At 37.5% G+C, this 19,386-nt stretch overlaps 1 protein-coding gene across 2 annotated transcripts in view; it reads right to left on the bottom strand.

Annotated features, from left to right (window-relative positions):
* Positions 1 to 19,386, bottom strand: part of HFM1 (helicase for meiosis 1) — a 106,588-nt gene that overhangs the window by 36,165 nt on the left and 51,037 nt on the right. For both annotated transcript variants that reach the window (XM_006140160.2, XM_006140159.2), the window contains exons 19-24: positions 14,266 to 14,346; positions 10,168 to 10,259; positions 8,531 to 8,637; positions 8,397 to 8,444; positions 4,001 to 4,098; positions 3,785 to 3,916 (exon numbers count right to left, since the gene is read on the bottom strand). In XM_006140160.2, coding sequence (XP_006140222.1) covers positions 3,785 to 3,916; positions 4,001 to 4,098; positions 8,397 to 8,444; positions 8,531 to 8,637; positions 10,168 to 10,259; positions 14,266 to 14,346 — 558 coding nt within the window. The remainder of the gene's footprint in view (positions 1 to 3,784; positions 3,917 to 4,000; positions 4,099 to 8,396; positions 8,445 to 8,530; positions 8,638 to 10,167; positions 10,260 to 14,265; positions 14,347 to 19,386) is intronic.

Genomic DNA, 19,386 nt, shown 5'->3' with positions numbered 1-19,386 from the left:
GCTGGAATTTTACATTTTTTCATGAATAAGTTTATCCAAATTTCCAAGTAGAAGATATTGTCAAAAGTATAAATGTCCCAAATATTACCAACTTGTCGAAGGCACATATGGTATAACATCCTATTTCTTACCTATATCTTTATTCTTGGAAATTTTTCTTATTTATTTTAAAGATATCTCTAGTACACAGAATTCCTTAAAGTTTATTTCCATTTCTCCTCAAATTTTTTTTGTGACTTTTAACTTAATATTTTATAGTCACTGTTGAAAATCAATTTGTAGGGGGCCAGCAGGTGAAACAGTGGTCGAGACATTGGATTCCCACATGGCTAACCACAATTTGAGTCCTGGACCCAGCAACTTGAAAATCACACGCTGGGTGCATGTCTGTGCATGCCCAGAATTTCGAGAGAATGGAGGAAAAGGAATTGGAGCATGGTCATTCCCCCAGGGAATGATTTCTTGCTTTCCCTCTATTTCTCTCTCTCTCCAGCAAGTGCATATGCCCCATAGCAAAATCCTAAAAAATTTTTAAAAACTTTTATAAAAAGAAAATCAATTTGTATTTTTTTTTTCCATAATGCTCAATGCTAGATTTTGTTTTTTTTTGGCTTGGATTCTTTTACTTTCCTATTATGATTTTTCCCCCTGGGTAGCATTTGCTACTTTCTATATGGCTGTACTGATTTACTGAAACACAAGTTAGTGTTCTACAATCTGAAAGGAACAGAATGCAATGGATACTCATACTGACAATATTCTAGAAAGTCAGAAACACTATGTTCTTCAAATAAAATGGTGATTATTATTTTATTACATTTGTAATCACTTAACTTCAAAATTTTCTGTAATTTGCAAAGGAAACAGTCATTAGAGTGATAAGAATAAACAGATTGGAAGGAAATATCTGCAAAATTTATTTGACAAGGTATGAATAACCAAAATATACAAGAAATTCAATTCAGTAGAAAAATGACAAATAACACAATTTTAAAACAAGCAAATAAACAGAATAAACAATTCTCAAAAAAAGACTGACAAATGGCAAACAAAGATGAAAAAACACTCAATATAACTAATCACTAGGGAAATGTAAATCAAACCATATTGAGATACCATTTCATCCAGTTAGAATGGCTATTATCAAAAAGACAAAAAAAAAAAAAAACTGCTAGTAAGGATGGAGAGAAAAATTCCTCAAAAAACTAAAACAGAACTTCCATATGATCTAGCAATCCCACTAGTAGGTATATACCCAAAGTACAGTAAGTCAGCATGTTACAAAGACATCTGTACCCCAATGTTTAATACAGCACTATTCACAATAACCAAGACATAGAAACCACCAGTGTCTATCAATTGACAAGCGGAGATAAAAGAAATGCGGTATAAAGTAATACTGCTTAGCCATTAAAAAAGATAATATCTTGTCATTTAATGTCAAATGGGCAAGCCTAGAAGACCTTATGTTAAGTGAAATAAGTCATGCACAGAAAGAGAAATACCACTTGTTCTCCTTCATATGTAGAAATTGAAAAAATAAAGTTCTCATCAAGGTATAGGAATGAAGAATGACTGCTAGAGATTGGGAAGTATGGGGATAAGGATAGAAAGATGTTGATTAATGAAAATAAAATTGCAGATAGATAGGAGATGTAATTTATAGTGCCATGATACAGTGGGGAGAACATTAATAACAATAACTTGCTGTATTCTCAAAGTAACTAAAAGAGGATTTTGAAAGTTCCCAACACAAATAATGACAAATGATTGAGAAGAAAGGTATGATAATTATCCTGAATTGGTAACTACACATTGTATTCCTGTACTGCAAAATCACCTTGTACTCTCACAAATGTGGACAATTAGTATATGTTCTGTAAGTTGCTGTTTTCTAAGTGTATAGAACCTCTTGCCCAATTTAGAATCCTTGCCCTTGAGTAATGGGTGTGGCATTTGATTTGCAGGATTTCTGTGGGAAGGAGGATTTTTCCACCAGAAATCTCTCTCCTATTTTGATGTTATTATTTATTTATTTGGAGAGGATTTTGCTATAGGGCGAGTGCACTCACCAGAAAGACAGAGAGAGACAGAGAGACAGAAAGTGAGAACTCAACCCCCCCATAGGGGATGGTCACTCCACAATCCCTTCTCTGTACTCTCCTCTTGGGATCTTGGGCATGCATGCATGCACACACTCCCAACATGAGTTTAAGCCAACAGGTCCAGGACTCAAACCGTGGTCGACTACATGGGAGTCCAATGACAAAGCCATTATGCCATCTGCTGGTCCTATTTTGATGTTATTTTTAGCACCCAATTTCCATCTTCATCTCGGAGGCCAGGACTTCTTGATTAGTCCTCTGCTACTCCACTGATTTCAAATTTTAAGAAAATCAGAAGTAGGGCTGGGACCAGCAGTTAGCGTAATGGCTATGTTGCTGGACTCCCATGAAGTCAACCGTGGTTCGAGTTCCAGACCCGGTGGCTTAAACTCACACTCGGTGCGTGTGCGTGCGTGCCCAAAATCCTGAGAGGAAAATGGAGGAGAAGGGATTGCGGTGTGGCTATCCCCCCTGGAGGAGGGGGGGGGGGGGTTTTAGCTTTCTGTCTCTCTGTGTCTTTCTGGTGAGTGTACATGCCCTATAGCAAAAAAAAAAAACAAAAAAAAAAAAACAAAAAAAAACAAAAAAAACCAAACTCTCCCAAAATAAAAAAGTAGGACTTCCTCACAAAATGATTGGAGATCTTTATTCAACAGAATAATAGGACAATTCCTAAAGACCCATTACATATTTTTTCCATTACATAATTTTTTAATGTCCTCAAAATTAATATAAAAGTTGTAAAGTTAACAAAGTTGACAGTGATGGGATAACAGCTCTTTCTAGAATCAAAGATATCTGGGAAGGAGTAGAATCAGTAAGTCAAAGATAGCAAACTAGGAAATTCCAGAGTTCCAGTCTTTATAAAGATACTCCCTAAAAGTTTTTCAGTGTACATCCTACCGTAGGTTCCAACAGATAACAAAAATTCAGGCACAACTTTTTCTCTACAGAATCTCTATGAATACCAATATGAATATCCTATTGCTATTGAAAACTGAGAAAAGGTTAAGGTATAGGGTCAGTCCCACAGCATAGCAGATAAACACTGTGCATAGGGAGCTGGAGTCCACAGAGCTGACTGCAGCTGGAATCCTGTCCATGACAGCTTGAAAAGCACACCAAGTGCGTATGTGTATATGCCCCAAATCCTGAAGGGATGAGGAAATACAGAAAAAAGCTTTGCCATATAACAATGCCCCATTGAGGGGAACACAGACCCTCTGACAATTAGAAACAACTAAAAGATATAAATAAGTGACATGACTTTTCTGGAATGAATTTAAGAACAACCAGTAACTGTCTTGTCATTGAGATCAAAACGAAACATTAGTCATAAAAGAGAAGAGAAAAACATCATTTAGTTTTACCTAATTACGGAAGCAAAATTTCTCTCTTGGTGTAAGAACAAATTTTGAAGTGAGAATATTTTTATTAGCTTTCACATGAGCTGTTCAAAGTTGACTTCAAATAAAATTCTTTTTTTTTTCCAAATGAAATTCTTAAAGCAGTAGTAAATGATAATCAGATTTTCAAAAGCATAGTACCTTATTAAGGCATAGAGACATGTATTTCTCTTAAAGATCTATAATACAATAGCATAGAATAATTTTCCTAAGAGTACAATACAGATTAAATTGCAGGCATTGCCAAACTGCTTACCTATATCCAGTACCTACCAATTTTTTCCAGCTGTTTGGATACATGCAGAGAGTTTTCCCAAAGTTTACATCTAAAACATTTAGCTAAAATCAAACTATTTAATAATACATTGAACTTCTTTTCTTGAGTAGCCACAAACTCTGACAACCCTGAAAAATAAATAAATTCAATATTAAATCTAATAGGCTAGATTACTAAAAAATATATTGAAAATCCATGATTGTGTAACATACATCTTGTAATTCGTGAGCCACTTCTGAAAATCTTTGCAGTATCTTGTGTCAAAGCAAAGTCTTGTATGGGAATGCATCCTAGCTGAGCCTGAATAAGACTGAGGGAAAGAAGAAATTTCATTATTTCATTTTAGAAGTTACTATCTTAAAGTAATTGATATCACTGACTGAAATATTTCTTAAAATTTCTCTCTGCCTTAGTATGTCTGATATCACATGGAACCTATATCTTGCATCGTTAGTGTAGGAAATCATTATTGACTACCGTTCCCTAACTTTTATTTATTTATTTTATTGAGAGAGAGATTTTTGCTGTAGAGTGTGTGCTTGTCAGAGACACAGAGAGACAGAAAGCGAGAAATCATCCCCACAGAGGGGATGACCATGCCACCCATTCTCCTCTTGGGATTTTGGGCACGCACACACATGTGCCTAGAGTGAGTTTTAAGCCACCAAGTATAAGACTTGAACCGTGGTCATCTACATGGGAGTCCAGCAACATAACCGCTAGGCTATGTGCTGGTCCCAACCCTTCCCTAACTTCTAAAAGTTCATTCACTTTTTTATACTTCACTATTCATTCAATCTCAATCTCTCTTTTTAAATTTTTGCTATAGCGCACATGTGTTTGCTGAAGAGAGAGAGCATGAGAAGTCACCCTCTGGGGGATGTGTATTCGGCCATGTGGGATCCAGCTCTCTTAACTTCCATAACACCTGCTGATCCTCTTTTTTTTTTTTTTTTTAATTTGCTAGAACATAAATGCACTCACTACAGAGATCCAAAGAAAGAAAGAGAGAGAGAGAAAGCACCCCACAAGGGATGGGCACGCTGCAATCCCTTCTCTATTTCTCCCTCCTTTGAAGATTTTTGGGCATGTACACATGTCCAGTGTGTTTTTCAAGGTGCTAGGTTCAGGACTGGTACTTCATAGTCAGACATGTGGAATGCAATCGCTTTAACCACCATGTTACTGGCTGGCCCCATTTAATTTCTCATTTTCAAAACTCTTATTTCTTCTTAGGCTAGCAGGCTGCTGGTGATTAAGGCACTGGATTCCTACATGGGCAGCCATGGTTCAAGTCACAGACCTGGTGACTTAGAAATCACACCAGATGCACATATGTGCATGGCCAAAATCCCAGGAGAAATTTGGAGGAGAAGGGATTTGGGTATGGTATTTTCCCTCTTTCTCTAAGACTAAATCAGGGTTACTTACATAAAGATTAAATAAGATAAGGTACTGATTCAGCTAATAACAAATTTAACTGTGACCAAACCATATTGGTTTAACACAGAGGTTTTATTCTCTCATATGAAAGAAAGTCAGGGTTTGGCAATCAAGTGCTTAGTATAGTGGCTTTGTATCATATCCTATGAGTTCATTGAAAAATATGTTAAAGAGGCCAGCAGGTGGTGTGGTGGTTGGGGTACTGGACTCCCGCAGAGCTGGTTACAGTTTGAGTCCTGGACCTGGTGTCTTACTTTCTCACTTTCTCTCTCTCTTTCTCTCTGGTGAGCACACCCATTCTATAAAATAATAATAATAATAATAGTAGTAAATAAAATTTAAAAAAATACCAGTTGAAGACAGAGTTAGACCTGAAGAGGGGAGACCTTGGAATTAAAGCTATGACAAATAAAATATGATCTTAAATTAAAAAGGCAGAGGGGCCGGCAGGAGGCATGGTGGTTAGGGGCACTGGACTCCCACATGATTGACCTTGGTTTGAGTCTCGGACCTTGGCTTGCGCACTCTCACTCTCTCTTTCTCTGTCTTTCTCTGGTCAAAATTGAAAAATAAAGATAATAAAAAAATAATTCTTTAAAAAAATCTGATAACAAAATTGTTTTAAAAATTAAAAGGGCAGAAACTTCAAACATAAATATTTTTTATTTGTTTTAATTGCTAGAAGGCACACACTTAGAAAAGAGAACCAAAGAGACGGAAAGAGGGAGAAAGCACTCCCCATTGGTGTGTGGTCACAGTACAGTGCCTTCTCCATTTTTCCATCCTGTCAGGATTTGGGGCACACAAACACACGAGTCCAGCATGCTTTTCAAGCCACCAGGGTTGGGATTCAAACTGCAGTTAGCCATGTTGGACTTGGCTCCCTTAACCATTAGGTTACAGAGCCAGCCTGAAGGATAAAATCTTAAAATGGAGAGGATTAACATCTACTTAGAGAAGCACAGATCTGAAATTCAGCAAAGTAAAATGGATATGAGTGATTCATGAAAGTGGTAACTATTAAGCATCATCACCTACCAAAAAACTATAAAGTCTGGATTAAGAAACAACCCACCACAGACAGACACTCTCTTTTTTCCTGGCTATGCTCAAATAAGATGCACAAAGGTAGGAAATAATGGGGTACTTTCTTATAATATGTGTAAATCAATTACAAATTCATCAACTTTTAAATCTGAAAACCCTAATCAAAATGTATTACTCAATTTAAGGCAAGGTTAATAGAAGCATTGAAATTAGAAATAAAGTGTTCATAAGGTGCTTATGGGGTGGGGGGAGCAGTAGGTGGTGTGGTGGTTAAGGCACTGGTCTCCCACATAGCCAACCACGGTTTGAGTCTGAGACCTGGCATCTTGCTTTCTCAATTTCTCTCTCTCTCTCTCTCTCTCTCTCTCTCTCTCTCTCGTGAGCACATGAGTCCTGCAGCAAATTAAAATACACACACACACACATATATATAAAACAAAATTAAATAAATCTTTAATAAAAAGATGCTTATGAAAAAAATAACTATTTAATTTGACTTGATGAAACAGAGTATAACAGAAAAAAAACATTGTAAGAATCAGGAGATCTAGGTTTTAGTTATAACTCAGTCTTCCATATAGCAACATAACCTTGGCCAAATTACAACTTACCTTGGTATTACCAGCCTCCTTTATAAGACGAAATTAGGTTATATAATTTCTAAATTCTCTATGATCTCTAAGTATATCTGAACTTTTAGAGAAATACAGAGAAGAAACAGAACATTAACTTCCATGGCCCAAGCTACAGATTTGCCTGATAAATTGTATATGAAAATGAGAAAATTGGTTTGTAGAAATCAAGGGACTTGGGCGAAAAAAATTACCTTCACCTGCTAAGAAGGAAAAAGCTACTCCTTTTATTGACCCACATAAAAAAAAAAAAAAAAACAAACATTTCACCTTAAATTACATCATTTAAACCAAAATCTTGTAGCACTAAGGCCTAAGTCCTCAAGAAACCAAGCACTTAGCATAGTAGAAAAGAATATTATTGCATTTGTGACTGCAAGTTGGATAAAAGTTACCACAAGTTGCAGTATAAACTTCATATACCCTCTCCATTTCTACTTCTCTATACGAACATCTCACTGTTGGCAGAATAATCATCTACTACCATATACATATTCCTTCACTCATGTTTTTGTTTTCCCTATTTGTCTTTCCTGAAATGCTACAACATTTAATGTATGTGTTTTTATATTTTTATTTTTATATTTATATATTTTATATTTTTAAATTTTTATATATATGGTTCTTATTTTTTTTTCTTTTTTTTGGAGAGGTTTTTGCTATAGGGCACGTGCGCTCACCAGACAGACAGAGAAAGACAGAGAGACAGAAAGCAAGAAATCATCCCCCAAGGGGCATGGCCATGCCGCAATCCCTTCTCCTCCATTCTCCTCTTGGGATCTTGGGCATGCATGCACACGCACCTGGCGTGAGTTTAAGCCACCGGGTCCAGGACTCAAACTGTGGTCCACTACATGGGAGTCCAGCGACATAGCCATTACGCTAACTGCTGGTCCCCCTATATATGGTTCTTATTCAAATTGACTTGAAAGCTCCTATGAGAACCATAAGAAGCATGTCTTCTATGGTCCACCTCATCCCAACACTACACACTTTCAATAAACATTTATTAATTTAAAAAAATCAAAAATAATCTATTTTAATTAAAGTCTGAGAGTTCTTGGAAATTAATTTTACACTCTGACTTCTTATTTTTATATAAACATGTTATCTTTTATATTAAAAAGACAAATTTAAAAATATGTTTTAAAATAGAAAAAGAAAAACTTCATAAATATAAATCATGAACCAGTAGTCAGTATTTTCAGACTTAAAAATAATTATTTTGACCGGCTTGTTCGTGCAGTAGTCAAACCTTGCAGAGGATGCTAGATCTTACATGGCTGACTAAAGTTCAAATCCCAGCCCCAGTGAATAGAACAGCATGAGCATGTGTGTTCAGGACCTGACAGGATGGAGAACTGGAGAAAGAAACATTGTGGCATGACCAGGTCCTATTGGGGTGAGTGGTATTCTCTCTCTAATCTGTCTATTTCTCTCTAATGTGCACACAGATGGTATCACATATAAAAAAAATTATCTTTACCAATTTACTTTCATCTCTCTTGTTTTAATTCTTCCTTCCATTGGAAATCTATAAATAAAAACATATGGCAAAACTTATTATTCATTTTAACTAAAATGTCTTAAAACTTATTTAAACATATGTAACTTTTTCACCTGATAGTTACTCGATTTGGATCTTTGTTCAAAGTATTCAGTGTTTTCTTTTCACTTGTCCTTAACTGCACATCTAGAAATTCCTTGCAGTTGGCTATCATTGAAACCTATAAAATTTCAGCATTTGTTCATTTAGTGAAGTCCATTTTTTACTTCTTTTCTCTCATCCTTTTTTTCAAAATTATTTATTTTTCATACTACTTTGAGCCATTGTGATTTTATCAATTAACATAACAGGAAAAAGGCTGCTTTATACATTTGTGCTTGTTTAAGGATTCATTCATTCACTAAAAATGCTTATAAAACTCAGACATTATGTTAGACACTGTTCTATACTAATAAAACTGTGAAGATTAACATGATAAAATTTAAAACATTTAGCTCAGTTCTTACCACATAATAATAAGCATTTAATAACCGTTGCTTTTGTTATTACTTCTACTATTGTTACCACAAAGAGACTTTGAAAACTTTGTTGGAAATGGAATTAAAGTACAAGTTTATTTTGGTACCAAAAATAAAAAAAATAAATCTATGCATAATTTTTCATAATATACATTATCAAAAAACTTTTTGAAGATCTTTGTATTACTCATCATTCTAGTTTGCCAATCATTATCCCAATTGAAGCTAATTTAGGAGAGAATGCTATAGATTTTAAGAAATTTGGATGCTAGAGCCTCGTTCTGCCAGGTGACTGGGCAAAAGCACACTCTGCTTTGGTCTCCTGCATCTATAATTTGAAACTAATACTAGTTGTAATTCTCTTATACATTCGCTAAACTCAAGATCAAATCTGTTAGTGTTAATATTGCACATTTTGTAATCCTAATTTACAAGAAAATACATCAAAACTTCGTATTTTTCACAAATTTTTGTTCATGTGACGTTTTAATAATAAATGGAATTCTGTGTGCATTTTTCAGTACAATCATCACAGTAATTAACTTAGTTTAAACAAAAATGAATGGTTTAAGTTGGAGAGAAAAACATTTTCTTTTATAAATACCTGTCTCATATTCATGTCTCTAGGAAAGGGAGAAAGAACCATGCAGTTAATATCCCTATGGCTCTGTTCACTGCTGTAGCTGCAAAACTGCCCCCACTATTGGTATTTTAGCATAACCTATTATGACTCCCATTTTGTCCACAGTCTTTTTTTCCCCCAGCCTATTGCTAATACTATTCTATTTCTATTGTTACTGCTATTACAATGCAAAAGAATTGGGGAAGAAGTTGCAGATATCTTGCATGTATGCTAAAAATTATTGTCCTTCACTCATGGCAGACTTTCCAATATACTGTACTACATTGTTTTGGAATCTTTCTCAGTATTACATATTACCACACCAAAGTAATCAGAATTACTATATAAGATATAAGGTAGTTGCCATGCCTATTTTAAGAATGTGTATAAATTTTTTTTATTTCTGAGCTACAACTGAAAATAAAATATATTCTAAGGAGGAATATTCCATATCTCACGATCAGAGGTATTCTGAGAAAGGTGTAATGATCAGAAATGCTTCCCTTTCTGCTCCTTCATTGTTAAATTACATGAGATATACAAATGAGTTGTTTCTCTACTCTTACCTTACACTATCTCATTATATATTTATTTTCTAGTGAAAATTTACCAGGTCTGATAAAGTTTCTTTTCCACTGATTGTACAAAATTTCTTCACTGTTTCAAATGTAATATAATACCAAGCCATCAATCTTCCTGCCTCTGTGAGAAAAAAAAATAGAAAAATGAACATTTCCCCCTCAGCTGAAAAATATGTTGCTGTTTCATCAGTTTAACAAATATTCCCTTAGCATCTATTTTGTACCTAGAGTGATACCTTTTACAAATGATATGCCCCAAAAAATGTGGAAAACACAATCTCTAGAACTTACGAGGTTAGGGAAATAATCTCATGTAAAATAGTTGAAGGACAAAATCCAATTAATGATAATATATAAAGACAAAATTAAATATAGAGATAATTAAATCTAAGAAAACAGTGTGGGGCAGCCTAGTTGAGAAAAAGGGTCTCGAGAGGGTTTTTTGTAGTTGTTTTTTAGGTTTTAGACACAGGGCATGTGCTCTCATCAGAGACAGAGAGGTAGAAAGTGAGAAGTCATCTCCCAGGGAGGATGTTCATGCTGCAATCTCTGAATCATGGTTGGCCACAAGAAAACCCAGAGCCTGAGATCAGCAGTTAGTGTAATGGCTATGTCGCTGGACTCCCATGTAGTTGACCGCAGTTCGCGTCCTGGACCCAGTGGCTTAAAACTCACACCGGGCGCATGTGTGTGCGTGCCCAAGATCCCGAGAGGAGAACGGAGGAGAAAGGATTGCGGTGTGGCCATTTCCCCTGGGGGGTGATTTCTCGCTTTCTGCCTCTCTGTGTCTGTCTGGTGAGCGCACATGCCCTATAGTAAAAACCTCTCCAAAAAAAGAAAAATCTAGAGCCTTAATCACCACATCATCTGCTGGTCCCAAGGTGTCTTTCTTTCTCTCTCTCTTTTTTTTTTTAAGACCAGAGTTTATTTATTTTTAACACCTATTATGCCATGAATTATAGAGAATGAGTTCCAGAAGCTCAGGCTCTTTTCCATTGGTTTTCACAAAGTGTGTTTCTCTGGGTAAGCAGGCTGACACTTCAGTAGAACCCAAGTACCTTACTCTTTGGTTTACTTCTTTTTTCTGTTTTTTCTTTCACATGTTTTAGGAAACTATTTCTGCTCTTAGAAAGCTTAATATGCTCAATACGCACATTAATTCTCTTGGGAAGAATCTTGCCTTTGACTTGTTTGTTTACAACAATGCCAACAGCATGCTGGGTAACGTGGTAGACTCTGTTTTGCCATGGTAGCATATGTGGGGCATTCCTTTTTGAACAGTACCCATTTCCTTGATGTCTACAACATCACCTTTCTTGTAGATTCACATATATGTTGCCAAAGGAACCACTCCATGATTTCTAAAAGGCCTAGAGAACATATAGGGACCAGCAGGTGGCGTGGTGGTTAAGGTGCTGGACACTCCCACATGGCCAATCACGGTTCAAGTCCCAGACCTGGTGGCTTGCTTTCTCTCTCTCTCTCTCTCTCTCTGTGTGTGTATCTCTTTCTGGTCAAATTAAAATAAATAAAAAATTGAATAAATAATTTTTTTTTAAAAAAAGGCCTAGAGAACATATATTGGGTGCCTCTCCTCTTTCCTTTTGTTTTTGTCATTTTTGTGGATTACTGGAAAATGGCGGTTCTACGAACCAGCAGTTAGCGTAATGGCTATGTCGCTGGACTCCCACGTAGTTGACCGCGGATCGCATCCCAGACCCGGGGGCTTAGAACTCACGTGGGGCGCATGTGCGTGCGTGCCCAAGATCCCAAGAGGAGAATGAAGGAGAAGGGATTGTGGCGTGACCATCCCCCCAGGGGGTGATTTCTTGCTTTCTGTCTCTATGTCTCTCTCTGTTTGGCGAGCGCACGCGCCCTATAGCAAAAACCTCTCCAAAGAAAAAAAAAGAAAAGAAAAGAAAATGGCAGTTCTGGCCAAAAGGACTAAGAAAGGTTTTTAAAATGACTAATATACCTTGTTAGAAAGGAAATAAAGCTATTATGATGTCTGGAAAAATCAAGACCTATTTATCAAAATAGTTAAAAAAAGACTATCTTTAGAATATTCTAAAAGGAGTATGGTTTTAAAAATATAGTGGGTCGGCTAGGTTTTGTGGTGGTTAAGGTGGCTCAATTCTACATGGCTGATTGTGCTATTTGAGTCTTAGATCCGGCAGTTTGAAAGACAGGCTGTATTTGTGTGTGTGTGCCCAAAATCCTGAGAGGAGAATAAAGGAGAAGAGATTGCAACATAGCCATCACCCCGGGGGTCGATTTCTTATTTTCCTTCTCTCTCTCTCTCTCTGTCTCTCTTCAGCATGTACATATGTCCTATAGCAAAAACAAAACAAAACAAAAATGAGTAATATTTTTAAATTAAATTGGAGTTTAAAAATCAACTTTTGGAAATAGCACAATAGTTGGAGTTCGGGAGATGAAATGAGTAATTTGTGAAATGTAATTCACTTAAGAGGATACTGGATTTAATTGTAAGCTATCTAAAAATATTCCAAAGAATTTCAATCCTTATGAACACACATACATACACAAAATAACAAGGAAGAGGAGATTGGAATATAGTTTCTCAAGAACAGGGGTAGCGGGGTGAGTAGATGGCATAGTGGTTATGTTTCTAGACTCCCACTTTGCCAACTGTGGTTAGAGTCCTGGACCCAGTGGCTTGAAACTTATGCTGGGAGCGTGTGCGTTCATGCCCAAAATCCCAGGAGGAGATGGACGAGAAGGGATTGTTGTGTGGCCCTTCCCCTCTGGGGTGGTGATTTGTCATTTCCCTCTTACTGTCTCTCTCTCTGGTGAGTGCATGTCACCTAAGGCAAAAAAAAAATCTTTTCAAAATAAAAGAATAGGGCTCTCATCTATGTATGTGCTACAGGTTTTGCTGAAGAAGGGAAGACTTTCTTGGCATTCCAACAAAGTTATACCCAGAACAAATCTGACAATAACATCTTGCTCTGGACTCTCCTTGTGACTGCTTGGCACTAAGAAAACAGCACCATCCATCAAAGATAACATCATAGAAATTTTTCTGGGAAGCACCTGGATGCCAACCCCAAACCCTCACACCACATTCCTGCATGCCTTTACTTGCTCTCCTCTCAGTTAAGGAGACAGCACTTTAAAACTCTTGGACTCCACCCCTCTCCTAGTTGATGTCTTCCACAACAAAGCCTTTGTCTATGCGAACTCTCCTTGTCTCAGAAATCAGTTTACTATGCACACTCACACCCCATTTTTCTGGTACAACTGTTTTTATTTTCTTTTTTTTTTTCTTTCTTTTTTTGGATAGTTTTTTGCTATAGGGCGCATGTGCTCGCCAGACAGAGACAGAGAGATAGAAAGCGAGAAATCACCCCCCCAGGGGGGATGGCCACGCCACATCCCTTCTCCTCCATTCTCCTCTCGGGATCTTGGGCATGCACGCACATGCACCCAATCTGAGTGTAAGCCACCGGGTCCGGGACGCGAACCGCGGTTGACTATGTGAGAGTCCAGCGACATAGCCATTACACTAACTGCTGGTCCTTGTTTTTCATTTTCTTATGAAGGCTCTATGTCATGTAAAAGTTATTACTCTTTCCTCTGTTCATCTATTGCTACAGGGGCCCCAGTCAGTGAATCTAACATGGGTAGAAGAAAAATATATTTTTTGTCTCTAACAGGGGCCTAAGTAATCATCCAAATGCTCAATACTATTTAAGAATGGGCAAAGGATATCTGCCATAGTGTTATCAGGTCTAAGCAACTCAGAGATTTGAGCATTTCAATCTGCAGCTAAAATTTGCCATAATAAGGATCAGCAGTTAGCGTAATGTTTATGCTGCTGGACTCGCATGTAGTTGACCGTGGTTCGAGTCCCGGACCCAGTGGCTTAAACTCATGCCGGGCGCGAGTGTGGCCATCCCCCCTGGGGGGTGATTTCTCGCTTTCTGTCTCTCTCTGTCTGGCGAGCGCATGTGCCCTATAGCAAAAACCTCTCCAAAAAAAAAAAAAAAAAGCCTGAGATCACAATTTAGCTCTACCATCATCTAAATTCTGGTAAGAACAAAATTTTAATTTAGTTTTAAGTAAGCAATTGTTAAATTTACTAACAATAATAGGAAAATTACCAGTTGGTTTGAAATTAACGTCATCATCCATCTTTATCAAGTCCAGAGATGATAAGTCATTCAGATTCTTCAAACATAATTCTGTTCAAGTATAGAAAACACTTTGATTTCAGTAAAAAAAAAAAAAGAGAACCAAAGCACAATAGAATTTATTACTAAGTATGATAAAATTGTGTTATTATGTAATTGTACTGCAAAACCAGTCTCTACTTGAGTGGTAAAAAACAAAAACCTATTAAAATAGGAAAGTAAACTAATATACTAAGAAGATTTTCTCATTTTGACAATAATATAAATTTTAAAACTAAATAATTGATAAAATAACATTTATAACTTAGAACATGTTAAATAATTTATATGTAGTACTTCAATTAATCCTTTAAAAAACAAAATTAGGGGGAAATGGCAGTTAGCCTAATGGCTATGTCGCTGGACTCCCACGTAGTCAACTGTGGTTCGCGTCCCGGACCCGGTGGCTTAAAACTCACGCTGGGCGCGTGTGTGTGCGTGCCCAAGATCCCGAGAGGATAATGGAGGAGAAGGGATTGCAGCATGACCATCCCCCCTGGAGGGTGATTTCTCGCTTTCTGTCTCTATGTCTCTCTCTGTCTGTCTGGCGAGCATATGCGCCCTATAGCGAAAAAAACCTCTCCAAAAAGAAAAAAAAAATAGGTAGTTATTAATATCATTTTCATGCACAGATTAGGAAAACTAAAGAACAGAGGCTAAGTAACTTGCTCCAGGTCTAAATAGTATAACTGTTTTGGTGACCATCCTCCATTACGAAACTAATTTCTTTCTCTTTTTTCTTTAAGCTTCTATCAAAGATATATGTGCACAATGTATAACAAGTCAAATAGGGAACCAGCAGTTAGCGTAATGGCTATGTCGCTGGACTCCCATGTAGTCGACCACGGTTCGTGTCCCGGACCCAGTGGCTTAAAACTCATGCCAGGTGCATGTGCGTGCGTGCCCAAGATCCCAAGAGGAGAAAGGAGGAGAAGGGATTGTGGCGTGACCATCTCCCCTGGGGGGGGTGATTTCTCGCTTTCTGTCTCTATGTTTCTGTCTGGCGAGCGCACGCGCCCTATAGCAAAAACCTCTCCAAAAAAAAAAAAAAAAGAAATAGAGAAGGGATTATAGCATGAGTACACCCTATTATGGGATGCTTTCTCTCTCTCTTTCTCTGTCTCTCTGATGAATACATGTACCCTCTGGCAAATTAAAATAAATATATAAATTTTAAAAAAAAGTCAAATACTTTTACAAAGACTGTTTCGAAACTCATCAGTCTTTTCCTTCCTCCATGTTTGCCACTTTTTTTTCTTTTCTTTTTTTTGTTTTAAGAGATTTTTGCTATATGGTGTGAGTGCTTGCTGGATAGACAGAGAAAGACAGATAGACAAAAAGCGAGAAATCACCCCCCCACCGCCCCGGGGCGGTAGGGGGGTGGCCATCCTACAATCCCTTCTCCTCCATTCTTCTCTCAGGATTTTGGGCACACTTTCCCAGCATGAGTTTCACATCTGCCACTTTGGGACTGGAACGTGGTCGACTCTGTGGTAGTCCAGACGTGGGAGTCCAGACCTGGGAGTCCAGAGATGTAACCATTACACCATCTGCCACTTTCTTGAGGCTGTCACTTTCTTGAAGCAAGCAGTTAAAACTTTTTTAGTTGTTTGAGTAATTACTTCCATTTCTCTGAATATGCCATCATTGCTAGCTAGAAGAAACTTCTGTACAGGAAGCAATGCTAATCATTCATTAATTGATGAGGATCAGAACAACCAAAGTGTGCTGCTTCTATTCCCTCTCTGTCCCAGGCTACAGCCCAGGAGATAGGGGTAATTGAAAACTGACAGTGGGAATACCACTGTTCAATCCTCAATAGACTAGCCACTTAGAAAAAGTTCTTAGAAGGCAATGCTCTTTACGAAATACTTCAGTTTAAGCAACACTGTTGAGACAGCTTAGTAAGTTTAAGTGCTTGGTTAAGTAAAGCTCCTGAAGTCTTCTAATTTTCTTAATTAGTCAGTGTTCAGTTCGCTATCTTGTCAAGAATAAATGCTAACTATACTATATGGTGTGCATTTTCCATGTTCTATGTTTACAGTAGTGAACAACACAAGGTGGTTCTTCTACAGAACTTATTTTTACTGAAGAAAGCAATAAATAAACAAACAAATAAAAAACTTTTGAGTATTGAAAAGTATATAAGGAGGGGCCAGCACATGTCACAGTGTTTACCTCAGTAGATTCCCACACGGCCAACTGCGGTACGAGTCCTACACATGGTGGCTTGAAAATCATGCTGGGCGTGTGTGCGCATGCACATGCCCAAGATCCTAGGAGGAGAATGGTCTGCAGCGTGGTTATCTCCCCCACCGCTCTACCCCCCAATTTCTCACTTTCCCTCTCACTGTCTGTTTGTCTGTCTCTCTCTCCAGCTAGTGCACATGGCCTAAGGCAAAAAATCTCTTTAAAAACATAAAAAAAGGAAGAAAGAAGGAAAAAATACATATAAAAATAAAGCTGAGAACAATCTTACAGAATGATGGAGCAACGATTTTTAAAGCTAGTAACTAAAGCTCATATTGTATTTTAGATATATGCTGCAGTAGCATCTCCCTTATCTGAAATTATTGGAATCAGCCTGTCTTCCATACTTCCAAATTTTGGAATATTTGCACACACATGAGAAATCTTGAAGACAGGATCAGGTGTAAACACAAAATTCATATACACCTTATACACAAATCCTGAAGGCAATTTTACCCATATTTTTACATCTCAGCATTCTATGATCCAAAACATGAGGTCACATGTGTAAGTTTCCACATGTGGGTGGCATCATGTGGACACTCAGAAAGTTTCAGATTTGGGAGTATTTCAGATTTCAAATGTTTGGATTAGGGATGCTCCACCTGCATATAACTTCTGATATAATAAAGTAAGGATACTGGGGCCAGCAGGCGACATGGTGGTTAAAGGTGCTGGACTCCCACATGGCCGACCACGGTTCAAGTCCCAGACCTAGTGGCTTGCTTTCTCACTTTCCCTCTCTTTTCTCTCTCTATCATCAAATTAAAAATAAATAAATAAAATAACATAATTATTTAAAAAATAAATATAAAGTAAGGATACTGTCACCCCAATTTTTAAAATAAACACATCACTTTTTCCAAGAAAAGGAAAACAGCAATAACAAAATGGACATTGTTTTGTCTTCCTCTCAGTAAAGGTGAATTTAAGTAAGACAATATGGAAAGACCTCTCTGAGGGGTTGATATTTGAACAGAGACCTTAATGAAATGAAGGTGCAGGCTATGTAAACTATTTGAGAAATGGACAGCCCCACAGTGTGGCAGTTAAGAGCTACAGAGTTAGATCTCATGACTCCCATGACGTGGCTGACCACAATTTGCATCCCGGTCCTGGTGACTTGAAAAACAAACTGGGCATGTATGTATGTTTTGCATCCCCAAATCGAGATGGGATGAGAAAGTGGAGGAAAATGGATTGCAGTGCAACAACGATTCATTGGGGGGGGGGATGCTTTATCTCTCTCGCACGCATGCTGGTGAGCTCACATATTCTCTGGTTACACACACAAACACACACACACACACAGTGTTCCAAGTATAAGGAACAGAGAGTACAAAGTACCTGACCAGAAACAAGTTTGGTGTGTTTAAAGAATAGCAAGAAGATCGATCTGGAGAGAGAATAACTGAGGGAGAAAGTGACAAGAGATGAAGTCATAGAAATAGGCAGGGAACTATGTAGAAGGACTTATCTGGTGAAAGTTTTCATTTTATTTTGAGAGTAATGGGGGATATTAGAATATATTGAGAAAGCAAGTATAAACAAGTTTAATAAACATCATACGCTTAGCTAAGCTAAGATCCCGAGATATTTAAGGCAGACCTCCAAGGATAATATCAAGGTTCATAAAATCCTACCCCAAAATACTTTGAACTGAAGGAGATTGGGAAGGCCTCAAAAGGAAAAGTCACTTTGACCATCCCCTGCCTTTCTGTGTGAAGCATGGTCATAAAGGAATTCTCTGACCTCCCTCGACTAAAAGTAGGGAAGTCAGAGGGGTCCTGGCCTATACTAAACACAGAGGCAAGAAGAACATGAACAAATAGGCTAAGTTCCCCCTACTTCTCCCCAGTTTGTTTTTATTATTAGATCATACCCTTTTATCCAGTCATGTTTCTCCACAACTTTCTACTTTCTTTATCAGAATTAGCATAAAAACTGTTTGGGTCTTCACTTTGTTCTTTGGGTCTTCACTTCTGATGGTTCCAGTATCACATAAAACTTGGATTAAATAAATTTGTTACATGGGCCAGCCTGGTAGTGCAGGTTAAACATAGTGTAGAGAAAGATAGAACCCATGAGGTCGACAAGGGTTTGTGTTTGAACCCCAGCAGCTTGAAAAACACATGGAGAGTGTACAAGCATGTCCAGGTTTCTGACAGGAGGAATTGGAGAAAAAAGGTTTGCACCGTGACCAGGGCCCAGGGAGTGCTCTCGTGCTTTCTCTTTCTCTTTCACCTTATCTCGCTCTCTCCCTCACTTCCTCTTGTGCACATCAAATTTTAAACAGAAAGAAAGAAAAAAGAAATTTCTTGTTTTTCTCTTGTCAACCTGTCCTTTGTTTAGGGATGCCAACTGTGAACCTTGAAATGGGTGAGGAAAAGAGTTTAATTATTTTCCTATACAATAACCAAAGCCTTATATTCAAAGAAGTAATAAATTTTTCTATTCTGATTTATAGGCAAAATATACCTAACCCCATAACGACTGAAGATAAGGCAAATATGAACTGTGATTCTACTAATTCAACAAAAGATACAAGGGAACTTCAAGAAGTGGAATTAAAGTATGCATTTATTTTCATGCATAGTTTTTAAAACCTATGCATAGTTTCCTCATAAAATGCATCTTCCATGAGTTTTTGAAGATCCCTTATGAAACATTAAAATGATCAGAATATAGCCACACATCTCTTAGACTTTCTTATTTCTTCTGTGTATTTCATTCTTAGTATCAAGATTAAATTTTAGCCCCGGCGCGCAGCAGCCACGCCCGCCGGACAGCCCGGGGCTCACG

Source organism: Tupaia chinensis, unplaced genomic scaffold, assembly GCF_000334495.1.
Source record: "Tupaia chinensis unplaced genomic scaffold, TupChi_1.0 Scaffold000023_1, whole genome shotgun sequence".
Taxonomy (NCBI): Eukaryota; Metazoa; Chordata; class Mammalia; order Scandentia; family Tupaiidae; genus Tupaia; species Tupaia belangeri.
Note: the sequence above shows the minus strand (reverse complement) of the source record. Positions and strands in the feature narration are given on the sequence as shown.